The sequence below is a fragment of the Aotus nancymaae genome, unplaced genomic scaffold (genome assembly GCF_030222135.1).
Source record: "Aotus nancymaae isolate 86718 unplaced genomic scaffold, 86718_ANA_hifiasm-v0.15.2.pri h1tg000077l, whole genome shotgun sequence".
Lineage (NCBI taxonomy): Eukaryota > Metazoa > Chordata > Mammalia > Primates > Aotidae > Aotus > Aotus nancymaae.
The window spans coordinates 17,544,893-17,569,561 of NW_026988492.1; the positions used below are offsets into that span (position 1 = coordinate 17,544,893).

Genomic DNA, 24,669 nt, shown 5'->3' on the forward strand with positions numbered 1-24,669 from the left:
TTTCGTGGTGAAAAGACATTTCTTTTTGTTTTGAAAACGAGGGATGCATGTAAGAATTTGGTAAGAGTTGGTGTTAATAAATCCAACTGGTTTTTAAAAGCAACCGTTGTTCTGGCTAGATTACAATGGTAACAAAAATAGCAATTTTCTAATAATAAGACATTTTAAAAACATTAAGTGTGTAAAGTACTAATCAGATACAAATCATTTTTGATCAGTTTTACTGGTTTATCTATGTAAACCATATTAGATCTTTGCTAATTTATCCTTTTTTAATATCTTAATATTATGGGATTTACAGTGGATTTGTGGTAGTATTTCTAGGATTCAGTCCATAAAACTCTGCAGCATTTTCTAAAAATATATAATGTTCTTATTATGCACATATGTATGTTTTTAAATCAGAGCTTTATTCTCTTTGTTCTTGCTTCTTCCATTTGGAATATCTCAGGGAACTATATCTCTAGAGAATTTCAGAAAATGTATCTTTCCTTCACTGACAAAATAGATACTTCACATGAGAAAAGAAATAGTCTGATGATGACTTTTTGTTTCCACATAGGATGTGGAAGTTATTTCACTGGCCCTTCAGGTTACATCATTTCTCCAAATTACCCAAAACAATATGACAACAACATGAACTGCACCTATGTCATAGAGGCTAATCCTCTGTCCGTGGTCCTCTTGACTTTTGTGTCTTTCCACTTAGAAGGTAAGTTTATTCTTCTTTAAAAAAATTATTTTTAATTGACAAAAATTGTATGTATATGGGGTACTACATGTTGTGACATATGTGTATGTTGCAGAATGGCCAAATCCAGTTAATTAACATGTTCACTTACCCACAAACTTACCATTTTTTTGTGGTCAGAGCCTTTAAAATCTCTCTTAGAAATTTTTAAGTATTCAGCAAGTATTCAAGTATTTCAGGTACTCAGCCTTGTTATTAGCTATAGGCACCATGTTGTACAGTAGATCTCCTGAACTTATTCCTCCTGGCTGAAATTTTGTATCCTTTGACCAGCATATCCTATATCTCCACTCCCACATACCCCACCAGCCTCTTGTAACCACCATTCTACTCTCAACTTCTATGAGTTTGACATTTTTAGATTCCACATGCTACTGAAATCATGCAGTATTTGTGTTTGTGTGTAGCTTATTTCACTTAGCATAATGTCCTCTAGGTTCGTTCATGTTGTCACAAATGACAAGATTTCATTCTTTTTTAAGGTCAAAGAGTATTCCGTTGTGTAGATCTACCACATTTTCTTTATCCATTCATTCATGGATGGGCACTCAGGTTGATTCCATGTCTCGGTCATTATGAATCATGCTGCAGTGAACGTAAGAGTACAGATATCTCTCTGGCACATGGATTTGATTTCCTCTGGATCTATGCCCAGAAGTGAACTTGCTGGATCATATGGTAGTTCTATTTTTAATGTTTTGGGAAACTGCCATGCATTTTTCCATAATGGCTTCACTAATTTACATTCCCATCCAGAGTGTACAAGGAAAAGTTCCCTGTTCTCCACATCCTTGACAAAACTTATCTCTTGTCTTTTGCTAATAGACATGGAAGATAGGTTTATTCTTAAGTGAACTCTAATTGATTCTTCAGAAATGAATGAGGAGTGAGTAGAGGCAGAAGTCTAAAAATCATCATTTAAAGAAAATATTGAAAATACGTTGCAGAGTAGATTTAATGTAAACATGATTAAAATTTCATCCAGTTTTTAAAGATTACAAGTATTATTCTATGTATTCCATCCAGAAGTTTAAAAAAAAATAGTGAAAGAACTTTAAGAACTCAAGCATTGCATAAATTGCTTAAAGAAAATAAGTCTGAAACATTTCATGTTAATGTAGCTTTTAATTTATTCACTTGTGTTTAAAGTTTATACACATACATGTGCATACACACACCCACATTCATGCACATGCTGTTAGCCAAACCAGTGAGAAAAACTGTCTTGTCGAGTCAACATAGGTGTTCAACAAATATTGAATGAGTGAGTGAATTAATAAAATTAATATATGTGCCCTGCTTTTATTAAATATTACCATGGGGTGTTCTTTCATCTGCTTCCTCTTGGTCATTTTCATCTTAGTGCCTGAGTTCCTGGCCACAAGCGCCCCTCTGTGTCATTCTCCCCCTCTAGGGAATGGGCTGTCAGCAGAAGGAACAGTGGAGTTGCTGATTTGAGCTGGGCGTTGACTGACAGTAGACACAATTTGATGTTTGATGGATGCTATGACCCTGTGGAATGGAAATCCCTTCAAATAGATGGGTATTTTCAACTACTCATAATCATATTAATAATTTTTTTAAACAAATTACCTTTCTATTTCTAAACCACAATTTATCTGCAAATTTGTCAAGCTGCCTCGGTATATTTGAAATTTCTTAGTCTTGGGTTAGCCTGTCATGGCAATGGATAGTTACGCTTTGCAAAATGTTCTATAGCATTCAACATCTGGAAAATTTATGGTTTATAAAAATAAAAATGACATGTCAGAACTCATAAGTGGATAAATTTAACAAAGCCTTTCTTACTTAATCCTTTTTCCTATGACCTCACTGCCTTTTCCTACATCTCTGCAGCTGTAATTTTTGGCACATGTGTTTGCTTAAAACAATGCCAAGTATAAATCAATGTATGTCACTGTAAAAATGGAATATAAAGTAAAATATCATCTTTGCAGCGTTTGCTAGTACAAAATCCCAGTACTGTAAAAAGACGCCCATGATGTATGAAGGCTTGAGGGAGGGTAAAATCGTTTGTATAAGATGATCCAATTTTCTTTTTAAAATAATATGTGTGTGAATAAAATCTGTAAGGCTAATTAACCAGTACTTTAAAAGCTTGTCACTACTGTGTGATAGAGTTATAGGAGATGCTTATTTCCTTCCTTCCTTCCTTCCTTCCTTCCTTCCTTTCTTCCTTCCTTCTTGCTTTCTTGCTTTCATTCATTCTTTTTTTTTTTTTTTTGAGAAGGAGTCTCACTCTGTTGCCCAGGCTAGAGTGCAATGGCATGATCTTGGCTCACCGCAACCTCCACCTCCCAGGTTCAAGTGATTCTCCTGCCTCGGCTGCCCAAGTAGCTAGGATTATGGGTGCCCGCCACCATGCCCAGCTAATTTTTTATATTTTTACTAGAGATGGGGTTTTACTATGTTGGCCAGGCTGGTCTCGAACTCTTGACCTTGTGATCTGCCTTCCTTGTCCTCCCAAAGTGCTGGGATTACAGGCGTGAGCCACCATGCCCAGCCTATTTTCTTCTTTATAGCTTTTATATTATTTTTATAATTGATCATTATTTTAATAGCAGGGGAAAATCATGTGGCTTGGATTTTGTGTTTGTACTCATTAAGTTAAATAAACACATGCATATCACATGCCCATAGCATTCAGACTAAGAATGGAGGCTGGTAATTGTACTATAAAGCCACAGAAAGCACTGCTGATACCAGTGGTATATGTATTATGATAAGGGACTCTATACTGACCTCAGACAGCTCCCTGAGCGCAACTGACCAGGTGGGATAAAGGGAACAACGCTGGAATATCTCAGTGTAGTAGAGAGGAGGTGAGCACAGCATTTAGGATGGTTCTTAATGCCAGGTCGGCCACTTACTGCTGTTCGTGTGACTTTGTGCAAATTACTTCACCTTTCTTTCTGATACTTGCTTTATATGTATAGCACTTGGCTGTGTGTGTGTGTGTGTGTGTGTGTGTGTGTGTGTATGCCTGTGTGTGTTTCATATATATATATATATATATATATATATATATATATATATAGTAGTAGTAGTTCTGAAAGTCAGATAATGTTAGATTAAATGATTTCTGCTTCCACTAATGGACTAGCCAATCCTCACCCAGTGGAAGACTGATTATTTTCTAAGATGATATCCTTACGATAATGCCCTGTGGCATTTCCAGTGTTCAAGTGTTCAGCATTTTCAAACTGCTTCATGAGTAATTTCTGGCTATAGATTTGTTGAATTATGGTGATACCCTAAAAGGGTGACATTAATCAAATTTATTGTATGATGAGATTCTTATCCTTAACCATATCAATGCTGACATTTATCGAATACCATTACCAAGCTAGAGATTCACTAGTTACAGTAAAAGTAACCTTTCCCCAGCCCTTCTAAAGTGAGCCTGAGGGATTCATGTGCCATATATTGTGATGAAACTGAGAATTGCTCTCCAGGAAGGTCATAGCCTTAGTGAAGGAGCCTTGGCCTTTCAGCTACTATAGTCACTTGGAACTGTTTCTGAGAGACTCTATTCAAATGGCCAGGCATTTCTGAGCCCAGGATCCTAGCAGAGCCAGTGTTGACTTAAGTGGTGATGACGGTTCTAGATCTGTCATCCTTGCAGACCATTAGCACAAAAGGTGAAATTGGTAAGGAAAAGATGTGCTATCCCAGGCTACAAAATACTGTGAAGAAACACGCTTGTCCCTTCATTGCAACTAAACATTGACAACTGCTTAGGGAAGGTTTTACTATGAAGGGAAAAATACAGATTGTTGAACCATGTGCTACTCTTAGGTTACAAAGGCTCAGTGACCTACTTTCTGCTTACCACAAAGTAGGTTGTTCTAAGTTTAATGTTGGTCTAAATTGTTCTAACTTTCTTATTATTTTTACATTTCCAATACTAGACATTCCATGAACTATAGACTATTGATGTTTGCCCTTATTTTGGAATCTGGTATTATTAAATAAATGCTTATTTTATTTTTCCAAATCTTGAACAGTCCCAAAATATACTTTTGTGTTCTCGTTATTTATGTGGCCTACTAGATGCCCTTGATCTGCTAAAAAAGAATTATACATTCAGTTATTTTGCTTCATAGATAAAGCACTTCACGAGGCACACTGAAGCAAGACAGTGTCTTCTAAACCTTGATTTTCTTTCATTAAAATTGGATAGTAACATTAATGCACCTTGTTGATAATGAGGAATTTAGAAATTCTCAATTTAAAAATCGTACTTGCAGTAAACGGTAAACTCAGTTTTTCTCAGATCCAATAATTCTTGAAAACTTTGGAGGGTGAAGCAGGACTGAGCACATGAGATGTAAGCACCAAAGGGACAAATTCCTTTGCTCATTGTCCTCTAGAGATGGCTTCAAAGCCCCGAGAGGAGTGGGCCCAGATTCACACCTAATATTTGCCTAAATTCTCTTTGATTAATTTATAAGTCTCAGTTAATGGATTATATCTAATAGAAAACTTAAAAAAGTGAAAAAAAAAGAAATTAGTTCTAGATTTTTCTTTTCCACTTTTTTCCCCATCAAGAAGCACAGTAAATGAGTTTTGGCAGTTTATTTCCTCCTATTTAAATTTTTAAAAAACTGGTACCGCTCCACTACTGTTTCTTGTCTTTGCTTTCTCAATTGTTTCTAAATAATTCAGAATGTACTCGCATTCCACATTACTTTAGAAAAAAGTGGGCAATGGTCTTCTTGAAATGTTTCCTGTTGATGTTTTATTCAAATTGGCAGAGCACTAGAGCAGATGGTGTAGCTTCTGTGAAACCCCTTGTTTTCCTGTGTTACACTCTAATTTGCTTTGTTTGGCCTCCGTGCGCAATGGAACTTAGCTGCATACTATATGTGCCTCCCCTCCTCTGAATCATGCCTCCATTGAGGAGACCAGTCTCCAGAGTTAACCAGACAGATGATAGATCTCAGTCACTGCTGATATTTTTTATCTAATGCAGTGTTGGGATATCTAGAACTTTAGAATATGATATGTGTGTAAATTACTTAATGCCAAGTAACACTCATATCTCATTTTCTTGCATATTGGTTTGTTCATGTTAATTTTTGATATTTTCTTGGACTTTAGGTAATTTTCCCAACTTATGATATTATGTACGTGTTTGATTTCTTATGAACAAAATTTGAAAGGGCATAACATCCTACCTTAAAGAAATCACTACTATAAAGGATACGAGAATGTTTTAATCCATGAAATAAGTTGCCAGATATTATAACTTTTACATTTTACTGAATCAGGCTTTGAGAAAAAGCAGACTGTCTTACATGATTGGTTTAGTTAGTTGATATTCTATTGCCATCTACAAAAAAATCTAAAATCCCCTCTCGACTTCCTCTGCATTTCCCCAACAAGCTTCCTTATGGTTCAATACAGACATTTTATGCATCGTTAATGAGTTTTGATTATGTCTCGTACCACTGCCATTTCGTGAATGAACTTTCTGTATTTCAACTAGTTCCTTTAATCAACTATTTGGCAACATAATCAAGTATAAGTCACACTTAACCTTCCATTTCACAGCCTTTTCACAGTTTTCTAAGACAACTGCCACTTTGTCTACATCATTATCCCAATAATTTAACGATTAACTCTTTAATACTTAAAGAACACATGCATAGCAGCCTATTTGATCAAATATGGGACCAAGATTTCAATCCAGCATCAGCAATTTTTCCCTGCATTCTGTGATTTTGGTTTTATAACTTGACATATTGTTGCTAAATAAAGATATTTCTATAACTAATGCTCAATTATTTTGTTCTCAAACTCATCTACTTTGAATTTTTAAAATTCTGGTGGAGTTTTTGATGTCTTAAAGACAAATACTGAGGTCATAACTAATGTACATAATTTGGCAATATTCAAACCATGAATCTGAGTTTAATTTATTTCTTTTTTGTCCTCTTTTTCCAACATCATATTGCTTCTAATTACATGAAAAGGCCATTGAAGGTCTTTCATACTTTCAATTTGTAGATTTATGTCCAATTAGAAATATTTCTATTCCAGGGTTTTCACAATAAGGGAATTCTTTGAGGTTCATTTAAAAATGTATATCTTGATACCTACCTCAAGATTTCTGCAGGCTTAATAGAAACTTAGCTAAGGAGCTGAATGTGCTCTTAAAATGATTTAAGAAGGGGTGGCAACTTTCATGTACAGATATATTTTTTAAAAGTATTTGTCAAGGTTCTTTGGGTGGCAAATTAAAAAAGTATTTGTCAAGGTTCTTTGGGTGGCAAATTATCTTCAAGTTAGCTTTGATATAAAGTAGGTTTATAAGAAAGATACTGAGTGATTTCATCTCATGGTAGCCTGGCTTCCCTTCATGATTTCCCTTATGGTATCCTGGCTTCCTTCATGTGTCAGGAAAGAAGGCTGCAGACATTTTTCAAGTTTAACATCTTTGGCTCCTACCATTGACTCTTACTCAGTTGCAGTTTGAATACCTCTTATTGGCCCAGATTGGGTCTGATGCCATACCTTGCCGTTGATTGACTGGAGCAATCAATCAATCAATCAACCGGCATCAGGATGGTAGGGTTGTATAAACAATAGCAACAGTGACTCTAATCATAAAAATATCTACCATAGCCAGTAGGAGGTTTTATGGCACTATTAACAGGAAAGTTAATTCAACCTGGTTTAAACACAAAGGAGCAATTCATTGGTTTTTAATTCTGGAAGGTTTCAAAGTTGGGTGTGCTCAGATCTCTTAACTCAGCATTTTAATTATATCATCAAATATTTGACTGTTTATATTCTTACTTTGTGCTACTCCAGTGTGAGCCTCACCCTAAGGCTGGCTCCTCTCATTGCTGTAGGGTTGCTGTTCTCACAGTGGGTACTCCTCACTCACATCAGAAAGAGAGATGGCTTCTATCCCGTGGTATGCTAGAGTTGGCTTGCACCATCTTGCAAAAGTCAATTTTGCTCATCTATTCCTGTTCTGCATTTAATGACTTGTTAATAGCTTGAGATTGGTTATGGTAGGAGTATTTGCACCATGGAAATTGGCAAATGCCACAAATCCCTCAGAGTTGGTTTTTATATTTACCAGCATACTACTGCCTCTAATCCAACTTCCAAATGTCAAATAAGGGTATTGAAATTCACCTTTATTGGATTGGGTTAGGTCACATGCCCACCTTTGAACCAAGGCCAGTGGCCAGGAGCCTTGAAATTATAAAGCAAATGTGCATAATGATTTTGTCAGCATGCTCTTACAGGAACAGTATTCTAATAGCGAACAGTATGTTTCATTTCAGAGTCCACTATGCCATAGTATGTGCTTATATAAAATAATGTAGTTTTGGTCATTCCCAATGGGGAATTTGTAAGTAGGTACATTTTGTGTGTTGGGTGATGTGGATCATTAGATACCTGTTTAAGTTAGCATCTCCATGAAATAGAAGTGTTTTGCTCTTGTGGTTTGTAAATGAAAATGGGAAAAATATTTCACATTAATCATCAGAACAATTAAAATTAAATATCACAGTGAGGTACTGTTTCACATGCACTGGAATGGCTGAAATTAAAAAGACTGACAATGTCAGATGTTGGCATCCCTGCAGAGCACTGGAAGTCCCGCACTTTCCTGGTGAGAATGTATTCTGATATAACCACTTTGAGGCGTCTATTGGCAGTTTCTTATAAAATTAAATACATACCTAATTTTGGGGCCAATAATTTCACTTCGAGTTATATACCCAAAAGAATAGAAAGCATGTGCCCACACAAAAACTCACACATGAACGTTCGTAGCAGAATTACCCATAATACCCAAAAGGTAGAAACAAACCAAGTGTCTGTCAGCTGATGAACAGATAAACAAAATGCAGTATCACTATAAAAAGGAATACTATTCAGCCACAAAGAGGAATGACGTACTGACACATGCTACAATGTGAATGAACCTCAAAAACATTATGTTAAGTAAAAGAAGCCAGCCACAAAAGGTCACATATTACACGATTTTATTCATGTGAAATATCCAGAATAGACAAATCCATAGAGACAGAAAATAGTTTAGTAATTGTCTAGGGCTGGGAGAGCCATAAACTGGAAGGATGAGACTGGAGTGATTGTTAATGCATGCAACATTTTCCTATGGGGCAATGAAAACATAGAATTGGGAAGAATGTCGAATGCCTAAAATGCTGTGGGAGAATAGGTCGGCAACACCCATCTAGGGATCGTTCGATAACCTGAAAAAGAATCTTACCTTAGTGCAGTATCTAACTTCTAAATACTTATTCTGATGAAGTAATGAAAAACTTCCTCAAATATTTATGTATAGGAATGTTTGCTTCAACAATATTTTCATTTACAGAAATGTGGAGAATATAGAATTTCAAGCAATAGGGGATTGATGGAACGTGAGATGGGATGCCTATATGTTGGAATTTGATATAGGCATTAACATTTTAGGTTGGTGCAAAAGCAGTTCTGGTTTTTTCCATTCCTTCATAATTATATAATGTTTTATTTTGTTTTATTTTATTTGAGATGGATTCTTGCTCTGTCACTCAGGCTGGAGTGAAGTGGTGCAATCTCAGCTCACCACAACCTCCGTCTCCTGGGTTCAAGCGATTCTCCTGCCTCAGCCTCTTGAGTAGCTGGGACTACAGGCATACACCACCACATTCAGCTAATTTTTGTATTTTTAATAGAGCTGGGGTTTTGCTATGTTGGCAAGGCTGGTCTTGAACCCCTGTCCTCAGGTGATCCACCCACCTCAGCCTCCCAAAATGTTGGGATTACATGTGTGAGCCACCACATCCAGACCTAATATAATGTTTTAGAAGAATATTTAATCGTTTAATGCATGATGAATATCATTTCATATTAATACAAATTAAGTTACAATATGGGTGTCATTTCATATTATTAAAATTAGGTATGATCCCAGTTAATATTTTAACAGTATATGTTCACCTATAAAAATCACTGGATATGTTGTAGTAGTAAATGTCTTTTTAATTTCTTGTTTATTTTGTTTTATATTTTTCTTTGGGGGATGGAAGGCTGGAGCATATATTTACATATAATTAGAAAACAAAACAATAATATATATTTATAGTCCTTAAACTCTTACACTACTATTGTTTGTGTGAACATCTAAAATGGTTGTTCAGTAAGCATTAAGGAATTTCTAATGATATCTCCACAGTAGAAGTCCCTTATCTGGACCTAAGCTTGGAGCAAGTTTTCTCAGTAGCAACTCTGTTGGCATATTGGGCTAGGTAGTTTTTTTGTGGGTCCCAGAGGGTCTGGGTGTGGGAGCTGCCCTGTGTATGGCAGCATCTTCAGCAGCATCCCTGGTCTCTACTCCACTCTACAGTGTGACCGCAAAAATGCCTTCAGATAGTGCCAGGTGTTCTCGGGCAGACAACTCGGACCCTAGTTTACAGTCACCGAATTAAATGAACTGTTATATAGAGAAAGGAAATTCTGAATTGTTTCAAAGTGGAATGTTTCTGTTGTGAAGTTTTACCTGTTTTCTCATACCTGTGCTTGTTTTCTGGTTAAGCATCTTTCAACAGGAAACCAAGTTAAATATCTCTTGTTTCTCATTGTAATTTTTATAGTGACTGCATGAATTATCCTAACATTTTTGTTTTTATGTTTACGGTATTAATTGTTTGTGTTGGTTCTGATCATAATACGGTTGTTCCATGCCTTGTCCAGCTCGTTCAGCTGTCACAGGAAGCTGTGTCAATGATGGCGTGCACATTATCAGGGGTTACAGCGTCGCGTCCACCCCATTGGCTACCGTGTGTGGGAATGAGATGCTCACACCCCTCGCCATCGCCGGGCCAGTTCTGCTTAACTTCTACACTAACGAGCAAATCACAGACTTCGGATTCAAGTTTTCCTATTGGATAACCTGTGAGTGACCATAATGACAGAGTTTGGAATTTTCTTCTTTTCTGAGTAATTTATACAAGGAGTTTTCACTGTGATTCATACAGCACCAACTTGAAGATTCAGAGAATTTAAGAGAAAAAAATGTCAATGAGGTTCATGGTAAAAAAAAAAAAAAAAAAAAAAAAAAACTTACACATTTTGTCTTAAAATGTAAAGGACCTTTTTCATGAACTTTGGCTAGCACTACTCTGAAAATCAAATGAAGAATTGACATTTGTTTTATAATTTAAGTTAAATAAACACTACTCTCTGGGAGGCCGAGGCTGGTGGATCATGAGATCAGGAGATTTAGACCATCCTGGCTAACACGGTGAAACCTCGACACTACTAAAAATACAAAAAATTAGCCAGCCATGGAAGCAGGCGCCTGTAGTCCCAGCTACTTGGGAGGCTGAGGCAGGAGAATCACTTGAACCTGGGAGGCAGAGGTTGCAGTGAGCCAAGATCGTGCCACTGCATTCCAGCCTGGGCAACAGAGCAAGACTCTGTTTCAAAAAAACAAAAAAACAAACAAACAAAAAAACTCTGCTGCTATTTTTTTGTTTTTCATACCTTACACAAAGTTGCCTGTTAGTCCAAATTTTCCAGATGCCTGTTTTATTTCCCCAAGTCATTTTGCTAACACAAAAATTAATATTTTATAAATTTAGAAGAAATAGAAGAGAGTGTCTTCAGAATCTCGTAGGAAATGATTTTTTAAAACACTATGCAAAAAGCACAAGCTCTAATAGAAGAGACTGACAATTCAACTATGCTCTAATTTACAATTTCTCTGTATCAAAGGCAAAGTGAAAAGAGGAGCAGCAGGCTGGACAGAGGCATTTGTTGCTACCCAGAAAATTCTGAGGTTGCATTTCTTGATCTTGAATAGTCTTTTTCCCTCCTGCTTGGTTAGTTTGCTGACAATATGTATACACCATCAATGGACATCTCAGCTGCAGTGAAACTGGCACACAAATCTTGTAACATCTTTCTTGGGTCTGTTTCATCTTTGCTCCACCAAACCCATTGCTAAAGGTAGAAAGCTAAATAGTTTCCCTTTGAATAAATCACTGTTCCCATCCACAGTGAAGACTAAAATCGTGTATTTACTTCTGAAAAGGGCCTCCATAGTTTGTTCACATTAGCTGCTGTCTGCATCCTGACTCCCACAGTTTATAAAGTATGATTACATATGGCTTTGCAGCTCTGCGCAATTAACGTTTCCTCTCCTATCGTCTTGTTGAATAAAGAGAAGGATTGATTTGTTTTATTCTTTTGGCACAACTGCTGCTTACGAAAGGTAAACTCCTGCTTTATATTCTTCTTCTCTTTAATCCTGCATTTTCCTACAAGGAAGTAGTCAAGATTCAATATATTCTAGTGTTAAGAATCTCACTTAAAGAGTGTCGTTGATGTTAAGACTTCAAATCCTGACATTGTGCAAAGATGGGAGTTATTTAGGCCTTGATAAACTTCCAGAGACCAAATAATTGTGTATAAAGTGAGAAGGAGTGACAGCCACCCATATCTGACATGTAATTCACTTACAGATGGACCCAGGTGTCTGAACACACAAGTACTTACAGGCACATAGAGAAGAGTACTCCCTGCAAGGTGGGCTCAGCTGAGGCAAAAACAGTAATGAAATAAAGAGCCTTAGATGGCAGCCACAATTTGTTCCTCATTTCTGACAGATGTAAAGTGAAACATGTCCATTGATAGTGTATAAACCATAGAAATACTCCAAAATGCATTAACCCCATTACAATGTTAGAATCATAAAATTAATAGACATAGATAGGTCTTTTCACTGCAGTGAGAGTGATCATCAGATGGCACAATCTGATCCTCCTTATATGTAAACCCAAGCAAAAATAATAATTTTATATTGTTGATAAGAGGGCTTTATTACACATTTATGTCTGTCATTTTATTGACTAGCTCAAGGATCTGAGCTGTTAATTGCTGGAATCCTCCTGCTTGTTGAGGATTGAGAATCAGTGATATTAATACAAATTGGGTCAAGTTTAGTCCTTACCAGTCTCACAGCTACTGCAAAGCAACAGGACTGAAGAGCTGTACATTTGAGCCCACAGAAGGAACTAAACTGGAAAGTGCCAAAAATGATTTCCAGTACTTTACCTTATAGTATTCTATCCCTGACAGAGGAGAGGTGGATCTCTGTTATTTCAGATTTCCAGATCACAGTCTTTCCTAGATCTTTGTGCCCAGAACAGCATTCTGCCTGTCTTTTCCATACTTTGTTATGCTGTTGTCTCTCAACCTGTCAATGAAATACAGGGGAGGGATGGTGACGCTCCAGCAGGTGACATGTTCCTTCTCATCATTTTCACTCTGGCCATTAATTTGACTCAGAATGATTCCTTTCCTTTCCAAGATGTGCCTGTAAATAGTCTTCCCTGTTTCTTTTCTTTCTTTTTTTCTTTTTATGAGATTCAGTCTCACTCTGTCGCTAGGCTGGAGTGCAGTACGCAATTGTGGCTCACTGCAACCTCTGGCTCCTAGGTTCAAGCGGTTCTCCTGCCTCAGCCTCCCAAGTAGCTGCAGCTATAGGCACATACCACCATACCCAGATAATTTTTGTATTTTTTTTTTTTTTTTTTGGTAGAGACAGAGTTTCACCATTTTGGTCAGGATGGTCTTGATCTCTTCACCTCCTGATCCACCCACCTCCGCCTCCCAAAATTCTAGGATTACAGGCGAGAGCCACCGCGCCCAGCCCTATTCTTCCCTGTTTCTACCCTCTTGCTGTCTTTTATTTTCCTTCCTAGTGGAAATCAGAATTATTTGTAAACACAATGAAGGGAGATATAAGTCACTTTAAGAAAAATAATTATTACCTCTTAGGGAAAAATACACAATAGTATAGAATATCTCAAAATCATTTTTCCATGCTGGTACTAATCATTGTTCTTTTCATATTCCCTTGTCTTCTGTTGCAGCCTGTGGTGGTGTGTTCAGTTTCTCTTCTGGAATCATCAAGAGTCCTGCCTATTCATACACAGACTACCCAAACAATATGCACTGTCTGTATACTATCACCGTTAGTGACAACAAAGTGATAGAGCTCAAGTACGTAAGACAAATTGACTTTCTTAAGAAAATCCTTTGAGCGTTATTTATGGAAGGGCCATTCCTTTATTGATGGAGAGCACTGATGCTCGTTGGCGGTCTGGAGGGAAAGCTACATGGAGAAGTGAGGTTCCTAGATGATAGTTCAATGTGGGAAATGACACTGCCCCTCTCCACACAAGCCAGTAGTAACTAATGGTGAAAAACAAGCACTCGCCAGTTAAAACAGTCATTACAGTTTCCCAACTTGTGCGAAGGAGCATCATAAAATGAATTGTCCAGGTATAATGCCACCTTGAAATCAAAAAAGAGAGGAAGGGCAAGAGAAAGCAGTTGCCATTTGTTGGGTATTTATTATCCACAAAGAACTTTGATTAACACTTGCCATAATTGTCTCATTTTATTCTTAAAGCAGTCATATGAGGCATATATAGATTATAGATTGGGAATTGTATAAATTATTCCCATTTCACTGATGAGGAAACTGAGGCTCAGAAGGGTCAAATCGCTTTCCGAAAGTAACACACACATAAAGAGTCAAAATCTGTATTCATGCCAGGCTTCCTCCAAACACCACATCCTCGGTGTTTCCCAACACTATGTCTCAAAGGATACGTTTTTTTTTTTGAGACAAAGTCTCACTTTGTCACCCAGGATGGAGTGCAGTGGCGCAATCTAGGCTCACTGCAACCTCTGCCTCCTGGGTTCAAGAGATTCTCCTGCCTCAGCCTCCTGAGTAACTGGGATTACAGGCAGGCACCACCATGCTGGTTCATTTTGTATTTTTAATAGTGATGGGTGTTTTGTCATATTGGTCAGGCTGGTCTCAAACTCCTGACCTCAAGTGATCCTCCCGCCTCGACCTCCCAAAGTGCTGGGATTACAGGCGTGAGCCACCACACGCGGCCTCAAAGGATACATTTTCTAACTGCTTAAGAAATCTATTTTATTCCTGTATCAGAACACCTCTAAACTGATGCTATGAGAGATGGCTTGTATCATTGGTCAGTTTCCCCCTCAGTCTTACCTATTCCCAACAAGGCTGATGCGGGTGATGCAGCCTCCCATTCTCCGTAATGATAAAGTCCAAGACTGTTTCCACCTGATAGCCTGTTTCAGTGATACATGGCGTGTGGTGGGAAACTCTGCAAGGTGATATAGCTCATGGTCATATAGGACTTTCCGTATAGACGCCTGATGGGCTGAGGCCACACCTACCTACCTCCCCGCTATTTGTCTGTGATTGCTTTCTGCCCTAAAGATTCTAAGTCCCTGCAGTTTACTGCCAGAGACCTCATGTGTCAGTTGACCCTTGAACTAGACATCTTTCATCAAGCCTGATTTGGTTCCTGTATCAGGCAGTAAGTGTCCTATAGGCTGGACCTCAAAGAGAACTGCAGCTCCCACTTGGACTATTTGTGGGAAAACAGAGTGGCCTTTAGGTCCTAGGGACAAAAGAAGAAAAACTGTCGACAAAAGAAGAAAAACTGTCAGACAACCAGGAGTGGGAATATGAAGTAGACGGAAGCGTAAGGGAAGCTGTTCACTGCTGTGTCTCGTTCTTTGTTTCTTATGTATGTAGGACTGTTGCCTTGTTCCGTTCAGGTCGCTTTAACTGGGTGGCTTATAAACAACCAAAGGCTGCAAAGTCCAAGGTCAAGGCAGATTCAGTCTGGTGAGCTCCTGTTTACTGGCTCATAGAAGACACCTTCTTGCTGTGTCTTCATGAGATGGAAGGGATGAGAGGTCTCTCTAGGGCCTCTTTTATAAAACACTAATCCTACTCATGAGGGCTCCTCCCCCATGACCAAATCACCTCCCAAGGCCCCACCCCCTAATTCCATTAGCTTAGGGAACATATGAATTTAGGGGAACACAAACATTCCAACCATGGTATGCACACCAACTCATAGTGATATATTCTCTCTGTCTCTCTGCATATATATATAAAATCTAAATATATTTTTTCAGTTTTCAGCCTGGTTCCTGGTGCTCACCATAATCAAATTTACATCTGCATGTTTATTTTATTTTATTGTACTTATTCATTTATTTCTTTGAGACAAGGTCTTGCTTTGTCACCCAGGCTGAAGTGCAGTGGCGTGATCTCAGTTCACTGCAACCTCCACCTCCTGGGTTCAAGCAATTCTCTCATCTTAGCCTCCCAAGTAGCCAGGACTACAGGTGTGTGCCACCAGCCTGGCTAATTTTTTCATATATATATATATATATACACACACACACACACACACACACACGCACGTGTGTGTGTGTGTGTGCGTGTGTGTGTATGTAGAGATAGGGTTTTGCCATGTTAGCCAGGCTGGTCTTGAACTCCTGACCTCAAGTGATCCACCTGTCCTGGCCTCCCAGACTGCTGGGATTACAGGTGTGAGCCATCACACCTGGCCTACATTCTGCATGTTTAGAAAATTATTTATTGTGCACTAAAAGCCTACATTCTATGAAATAGGTAAGATTCTAGGTGTGATAGAAGATGCAGACTTTTCTTTTTTTTTTTTTTCTGAGATGAAGTCTCGCTCTGTCACCCAGGCTGGAGTGCAGTGGCATGATCTCAGCTCACTACAATCTCTACCTTCTGGGTTCAAGCATTTCTCTGCTTCAGCTTCCTGAGTAGCTGGGATGACAGGTACCTGCCACCATGCCTGGCTAATTTTTATTTTTGTATTTTTAGTAGAGACAAGGTTTTATCATCTTGGCCAGGCTGGTCTTGAACTCCTGACCTCGTGATCCATCCACCTTGGCCTTCCAAAGTGCTTGGATTACAACCGTGAGCCACGGCGCCTGGCCAGACATTAATAAAACATAAATCCTTTTACTAAGTCTCTCAAAAGATTCTGGCAACACAAGTTTTTCTGTCAATGGGCTTTTGTGCTCTCCTGGGAAAATGATGTAAAATAAAAAGCCAAAGCAGATTTAAGTCCTCTTAGAAACTCAGATTTTTATCTTTTTTTGTGGATTCTTACTGTGGAAAATAAATGTGTTTTCTATAGAGAATTAAAATGAATGCAGTGTTGTTGGAAATTATCTAGCTATTGCTCTTCCCTGACGTTTTACAATAACATTAAATGTTATATGTGGTAAAATAAAATCAGTACTTTTTTCATCTTGTTCCTCATCAGTTTGAAAACCTTCAGCCAACCAAAACTTTTTAGAAAAAAAAAATTAACAATTTTTTTCTCAAGGTGGTTAACAGGAAGCATTTATTATATATTTTCAAAATTACTCCATATTATGAGTTATTGATTACAGCTACTGGCAAAAGTAAATTGAAAAAGCAGGCTGGGCATGGTGACCCATGCCTGTAATCCCAGCACTTTGGGAAACTGAGGCAGGCAGATTAGCTGAGGTCAGGAGTTTGAGACCAGCCTGGCCGATATGGCAGAAACCCCATCTCTACTAAAAAAAAAAGTATATATATATATATATATATCAACAAGTTTATTTCTCGTTCAAATGAGCATGTTCAGTTTTGCCAAACACGGAAGCTGTGCTCCTTGTGATCATTCAACAACCCAGGCTGATAGAAGCTTCTTTTTCACATTTCCTTCCATGAACATCACTTCAGTGGGAAGGCAATGTGGCAAAGCAAGTAGTCGTTTGTAAAGCTTCTTCCATAAAGTAATATGTATCCCTTCTGGTGGTCAAAGCAACTCCTAACAGCCATGCCAAACCTCAAAGTGTGCCCTGTGGCAATCCTGCTAGTGCTGGGGAGGCAGAGAGCTGGGACCATGTGCAGAAGTGTCAGTGACCACCACAGAGACCTTAAATGTGAATTTCTTGTTCTTCTCCTGACCTTAATATACACTCCATTTTAAAAGAGTTAAGTGAGATTGTGAGAAGGAGAATGGAGCTGTGATTCTAAAACCAGCATTTCTTCTCTTTATTATATTAGCACGCTTCCCATAAGTTCTGCTTTATCTCATAAAATAACAAGGGAAGGGTAAATACTATATTTTTAATGAGCTCTAAAAACCTGAAGTGTTGCTGGGATAATAAATATCAGTTCAACTTGTCAAAACTTGATCTCAGATGGACTTTACTATGTCCTGGACTGTGAATTCCTTAAAGCGTAAGACTGTATCTTACTCACCTTGACATCCCCAGCTGCTGTCACAGTTTTTGGTATATTGTGGTATTTTAGTATAATTGCGAAAAAAAATTGGTTAAACTTTTGAACTGATAGTCAAGTACTGTCTCATTTCTAATATTTCCTATCAAGTGAGGCTCGGATGCTCTGCTGTTAGTTTTTGCCTTGTCATTTTTTTGCAAGAGCTAAAGGTACCATTTAATAGAAGTCACAATGGAAACATCAGTATTAACAAGGTACATTTCACAGGTTCAGTGATTTTGATGTGGTTCCCTCCACCTCCTGCTCCCATGACTACCTGGCAATTTATGATGGTGCCAATACCAGCGATCCCCTTCTTGGAAAATTCTGTGGTTCCAAGAGTCCACCGAATGTGAAGAGCAGCAATAATAGGGTGCTCCTGGTGTTCAACACAGATTCATCTCACACAGCCAGAGGCTGGAAGATATCTTTCCGGCAGACATTGGGTAAGAATTCTGGACATGTAAGTCTATGTTTTTCAGGACTGTTACCTTTCTGCTTGATTTTATTTTTTTCCTCCATCTTACTATAGTCGCTTTTCATTGAAGCTTAGAAGAATATGCCATGTAAAGGCTTGTTTTTAAAAATTATGTTTGAAGTATTTTAATGTTGTAAAAAATCACTCAACAAATGTACCTCTCCAGCAAAGACAAAGTCTTTCTACACAATTGCCCTCAAAAGAGGCCCAAGACTCATTTTATCACCTATAGAAATGGTATAAGTTGAACCTAAATGCAGACAAGGGCCAGGTCAAAAAAGAAAGCCCCATTGCTCTGTGCCAACTTTATCTGCAGGGCATGGTGGCTCATGCCCATAATGCCAGCATTTTGAGAGGCTGAGGTGGGTGGATCACCTGAGGTCAGGAGTTCAATACCAGCCTGGCCAAGATGGCGAAACCCTGTCTCTACAAAAATACAAAAATTAGCTAGGCATGGTGGTATGTGCCTATAATCCCAGCTACTCAGGAGGCTGAGGCAAGAGAATTGCTTGAACATAGGAGACAGAGGTTGCAGTGAGCCAAGATCACACCATTGCATTCCAGCCTGGGCAACAGAGCGAGACTCCATCTCAAAAAAAAAAAAGGATCACTTTGGTAGCATGGTGGAGGAAGGATTAAAGAACCTACAACCTGGTAAGGAAGAAGCTTATGATAGAAATCTTGATGGGAAATGTCAAAGCCTTGAACAAAAACAGAGGGAAAAGAGATAAAAAGAAAGGCAGAAATCTGAGAGACGGAAGGTGGAATACATTGGAGGCACCATGTTTGGACTCTGATGACATTTCAATGAGGACATGAATTGAGGATGACTTTCTATAGGTAATTTGTTGGATGGTGGTACCTTAGGAGACTAAGATTTCAGGGAGAAATGTTATATTTAATTTGGGGTATTTTAGGTTGGAGGATCTGTCTAAATGGAGCTGTCTAGTTGGAAGCTGATGCTTGAGAAGGAATTTGGGCTGGAGAGGGTGATGTAGGGGAAGCAGGTAAAGTTAGATGTGAGGATAAACTGAAAATATGCCCCAGATTACTCCCACTGCATGTGAGAAATAAATTATCAACATCAAACACTGCCTGTGAGAAATAATCACCCAGATCAAATTAACTCAGAACTTTGAATAACTTAAAATAAAAGGTAGTTCATCAATTACCTGTTTGGCTATTCTAACAGCGTCAGTGGCACAGTCTAAGATCATTAGTATTCAACTCTGGAAAGTGTTTTGATCCTTTTCCATTTGAATATAGATGTGATTAATGTTCTAAAAATGCACAGCTCCCCAAACAAATCTCATGCTCTGTAAAGACTCCGCAAAGTCCAGGCAGTTTTCTGTGATAATAATCCTGATTCACTTTTCAAACCTTTTCTCTTCTCCCATAGTGTGGATAAACTTCATTTCTCTGACGCAAAACAGAGTTTACTTCAACTTCCTGATACTGAGCTTGTGAATTTTTTCAGGCATTTCTTGAGGAAAGCAGTTAGACATTGTGTTTTGAAGACTTCCTGGTAAACCACATGTCATGAGAAATTGTATCAGAAAATCCCTTTGCCATCTCCCCTACTTAGCTCTCTCAACAGTAACTTGAAAGCAAGTCTCATGGGCAGTCAGAGAGTGTTGCCTTAATAGAATTGTGTAAGCAAAGTAGCATACAATAGCAGAAGGCTATTTTGAAAGAAAATTTAATTTTCCTTTGGAGACTTTTTTTTTTGCACAAAAAGGGAATATATTCTTGCCTTTAGCACAGACTTTAGACCAAATGGCATATGTCTACATTTGCTTTGCTACCTTTCAAGTTTTCTTTTTCCTAATATATTTTCACAAGAAAATGGTAATTATCGTGTTACCTCTCCTCACTGCTGTCATCTGCATGAAGCTTCTCAAGTGAGCCAGGGTTCCCTAGCCTCATTAAATTCCTATGTCTTTCCAAGCCACAAAGAAGACAGTTTTAGACTTACTGTGATTTAACAGAAGGAAACATCTTACACTGCCAGAAGCATTGTCTATGCATGAGTCACTGAACAGTTAACAGTCACTTACTGTTTTCCTCTGGCCACAGTTAGGGAAAAGGTTTAAGTGGAGAATGCAGAAATGGAATTCCTTGCCAGCATGTTGTTACCCCTGTATTTCATGAAGATGATTTTTACCTCTTTTTCATCTGTATAAATGCCAACAGCCACTTGGAAGTACTTTAGAAGTCATCGTAACTACTCTTTGATGGTAATGTTTAAGTGAAAACCTAAGTATTACAGTTTTGTGTTGCAGCGATCTTACAAAGCTTTCACGATCACGCTGACAAGTTTGTTGATCATTCTGCATAACTTTTAAATTTTGTTTCATTTAGGTTTCTGTTGTTTGTGGTGAGGAGAGTGGAAGGAACAATAAGAATAGTTTGATTGTAGGGTTTATAGAGGTTTGTAGTTACAGATCTGGATGAAAACACTTAAACTTGGCTTTTCACCTCCAGCTCATTTACGTAAAACCACCCTGTCCTTCCCCTAAAGAGAGGGAAGGTAACTTTGTGGGCCGGATAGTGAATTTTCATTTCCAAGGCTGTTTGTTCAGCCTGGAAAACAGTATCTTCACTTAGTAAATAGTTAATGTGATGAGGAGACCATTTTAGTCTATGACATTTCCATTTCAGTCTTCACTAAAATGCTAAGTAGGGCTTTACAGATTTGCTATTTAGATTACACACTTGGCAATGCTTTATGTACATCTGCTTCAATTTTTCAGAAATCAGTGAAGAGCCTGGCTTATATAATTATGTGACTGTTAGGTTAATTTTGCCTTGGGCATTTATTCCATTTGTATTGCTAGTGAGTCACAGCAAATTTGGGGGTGCTATCCCCTAGTTGCTAATTACTAAATGTGTAGTGAAATTGGGTCTCTTTTTTCCATGGAAGTTCTGCTGCTGGAGGCTCGTGTGCATGGGATGTAAGGTAAGGAGAAAGCACGTTTGGCAAGCAGGAGCACCTCTCTAACTGCAATGTCAATGTGCCTGCCTGTTTCCCCCACGTGCTCCAACACTATATGAATAATTGATCCTGAATGGCTGACAACCAGCAAAATGATCACACTGGGCTGCAGCAGTCTGTGAAACTCTGAAATAATCTGCAAATCTGAGCATTTTTCTTAACTGAGTTCATAGTTTGCGTCAGGCTTCTGTGCTCCTATGAAGTTTAAAAAGCCATTGGTTCTGTGGATTTGGCTAAGTGGGCATGCCCTGTAGGCAGAACTGATGCTTTTTTTATATGCTTTAACTTCTGGGATACCTGTGCAGAATATGCAGGTTTGTTACATAGGTATACACGTGCCTCAGTGGTTTGCTGCACACATCAGCCCATCATCTACATTAGGTATTTCTCCTAATGCTATCCTCCCCTTGCCCCTCTCCTCCCAATAGACCCCAGTGTGTGATGTTCCCCTCCCTGTGTCCATGTGTTCTCATTGTTCAACTCCCACTTATGAGTGAGAACATGCGGTGTTTGGTTTTCTGTTCTTGTGTTAGTTTGCTGAGAAAGACGGTTTCCAGCTTCATCCATGTCCCTGCAAAGGACATAAACTCATCCTTTTTTGTGGCTGCTTAGTATTCCGTGCTGTGTATGTGCCACATTTTCCTTGTCCAGTCTCTCGTTGATGGCATTTGGATTGGTTCCAAGTCTTTGCTATTGCGAACAGTGCCTCAATAAACATAGGAGTGCATGTGTCATTATAATAGAATGATTTATAATCCTTTGGGTATATACCCAGTAATGGGATTGCTGGGTCAAATGGTATTTCTAGTTCTAGATCTTTGAGGAATTGCCACACTGTCTTCCCCAGTGGTTGAGCTAATTTAAGTGCCTTCTGTTCTGTTAACGTCTGTTACTTGCTGCCCCTTCCTTTACCGGTACGGTCGGCTCCAGCCTTGACTCTGCTTATATGTGTTCTACACAAAGCACTTCACACTTGCAAACATGTTTTTAACCTTCAGAGCATCCAGTTCGACTTCCTGAATGGGTCTCCTCCCAGAGAGTTGCTCGGTCTATTCACGATATGCTCATCACACTACACAGCAAACTTCTCCACACAGGGTTAGATCAGGGGCTTTCAGTAAACCTATTTATTTACTGTGCAGTACTTTTCTAAAATGATGTATTCTATAACACTTCAGCAAAACTGCAGTGTAAAAAATGGAACTTGGCCCTACTAGATGTGAGGTCTGCAGGCATTTCAATTAGTTGCCAAGGAGAAAGTGAGGAGTGCCCCCTGCAGGACAGCACAGGAGGACAGGTGGGGAAGACACACACTCGGGGACAAGTGGTGGCAGTGGCTGGAATCAAAGCTCCCAGCCAGCCCCTGTTGCCCTGAGCACACATTCTAACAATGCGAGCCACTGTCTGTCTTCCTCCACCTGGGATATTTGTCACGTGGAGAATGAGTCAGGTTGCATTAAGGTCAGACTTAGAGACCTTTTCTAAGAGACCACGGCAAAAATACCCAAGCACATATATGACAAGTACAGAATGAATTACAGTCCAACAAATGTAGAAATATGGCCAGATAAATTGGGCACAATGGCTCACGCCTGTAATGCCAGCACTTTGGGAGGCTGAGGCAAGCAGATCGCTTAAGGTCAGGAGTTCAAGATCAGCCTGGCCAACATGGTGAAACCATGTCTCTACTAAAACTACAAAAAATTAGTCAGGCATGGTGACAACTGCTTGTAAACCCAGCCATTCAGGAGGCTGAGGCAGGAGAATCGCTTGAACCTGGGAGGCAGAGATTGCAGTGACCCGAGATCACACCATTGCACTCTAGCTTGGGGAACAAGAGCGAAACTTCGTCTCAAAAAATATAAAAAAAGAAAAGAAAAGAAAAATGAAATATGGCTAGATGGAAAGAGCTGATTTATGCATGATGTCTTTGCCTGGTGATGTGGCTTTAGAAAAGTCTGATAACATTTTGGTACTCAATTTTTATCTACTAAAAAACTGATCAATTTGAAATATTACAACTGTTTATCTTTTAAGAATGTGATAGGGATGAAGCAGCTTATTTCTAGATAGCACCTTAGCTGTCAGAGTGAAAGACTCTATGTATTAGAAAGTAATACAGAAGTCCCAAATTTTCAATCCCTCCCCCACCCTATTTCCAAGGTTGGGGAGTGGCTAAGGGTGGGGTTGCCAGGGCCAACATTCTCAACAGGACCACGTCATGCTGCGGTGATTTCTTGTTCTTTCCTACCCACTTTGCACTGACATCTAACCGTCAAATCCTACAGTACATTTTATAACTTAAATCTGAAATCAAAAGCTCCATTCTGATTCAATCCTCAGGCCTTGTGGAGGCCTGGTACACAATTGTTGCTCCATCAATATTGTCCATGAGTGATTTACAGAATAAATGGATAAATTGTGCCTACTTCAAAATCCTATTTTATAAGGAGATACAATAATATACCATATAGTAGACATTAAGTTTTATCTAGATTCAGCTCATTCTCAAAATTCAGTTCTGGTTTATATGACTGTTGATTAAGCTCTACACAGGGAGGTAAATTGAATCACTTTCTTCCTCAGAGAATGAGGAATACCAGATTACACTCAGTGTTTAGGTCATCCGTGTTTGTCGCCTGTGAATTTTTACCTGTTACCTTAACATCTGGAAAACGTCTCTCAAACACGGTTAAGGAAGATAGTTGGGAGTGGCAGGAGGAAATTGAGGGGGATTAAAAAAAGAAGGAAACAGAGAAGAAAGAAAGAAGGAGACAGAAAGCTGAAAAGAGTCCATGGCCACAAAGACAGAAAATATGGTCACAACAAATGGGAAAAATCTAACGTCCAATTCAGATTTTTAAGATTCCTGGTTTTGGTGTTAAATTTAAACTTTGTAAGGCATTCTAAAATAGCTAAACAATACAAGAATAAACTTTTAAAACATCAGTGGCATTAAAAATATATGTGTATGTGTCTCTAGGTACCTCTTAGTAGCCTGATTGAAGCTGTCAGCTCACATTACTGTTAGAAGTACAAATGCAATCAGGAAGTTGAATTATAACTTGAATAATTCAATAAATCACTGATCAAATAACTCTTAGTTTAGCAATAATGAGGGTATTACTCGAAAGCAACCCAGGAATGTTATTTTTCTGGTTTTCTAATGTCATTTGCTCCCTGCGATGAAGTCTGAGAATGAGATGAGCTGAAACTATAAACCCATTTAAAGAAAAAAACCAACTAAGCTT

At 38.6% G+C, this 24,669-nt stretch overlaps 1 protein-coding gene across 2 annotated transcripts in view; it reads left to right on the plus strand.

The window, feature by feature from the left end:
- CUBN (cubilin) overlaps positions 1 to 24,669 on the plus strand; it is a 290,819-nt gene that overhangs the window by 226,673 nt on the left and 39,477 nt on the right. For both annotated transcript variants that reach the window (XM_021675689.2, XM_021675690.2), the window contains 4 exons: positions 563 to 712; positions 10,499 to 10,699; positions 13,684 to 13,813; positions 18,174 to 18,391. In XM_021675689.2, the coding sequence (XP_021531364.2) occupies positions 563 to 712; positions 10,499 to 10,699; positions 13,684 to 13,813; positions 18,174 to 18,391 (699 nt within the window). The remainder of the gene's footprint in view (positions 1 to 562; positions 713 to 10,498; positions 10,700 to 13,683; positions 13,814 to 18,173; positions 18,392 to 24,669) is intronic.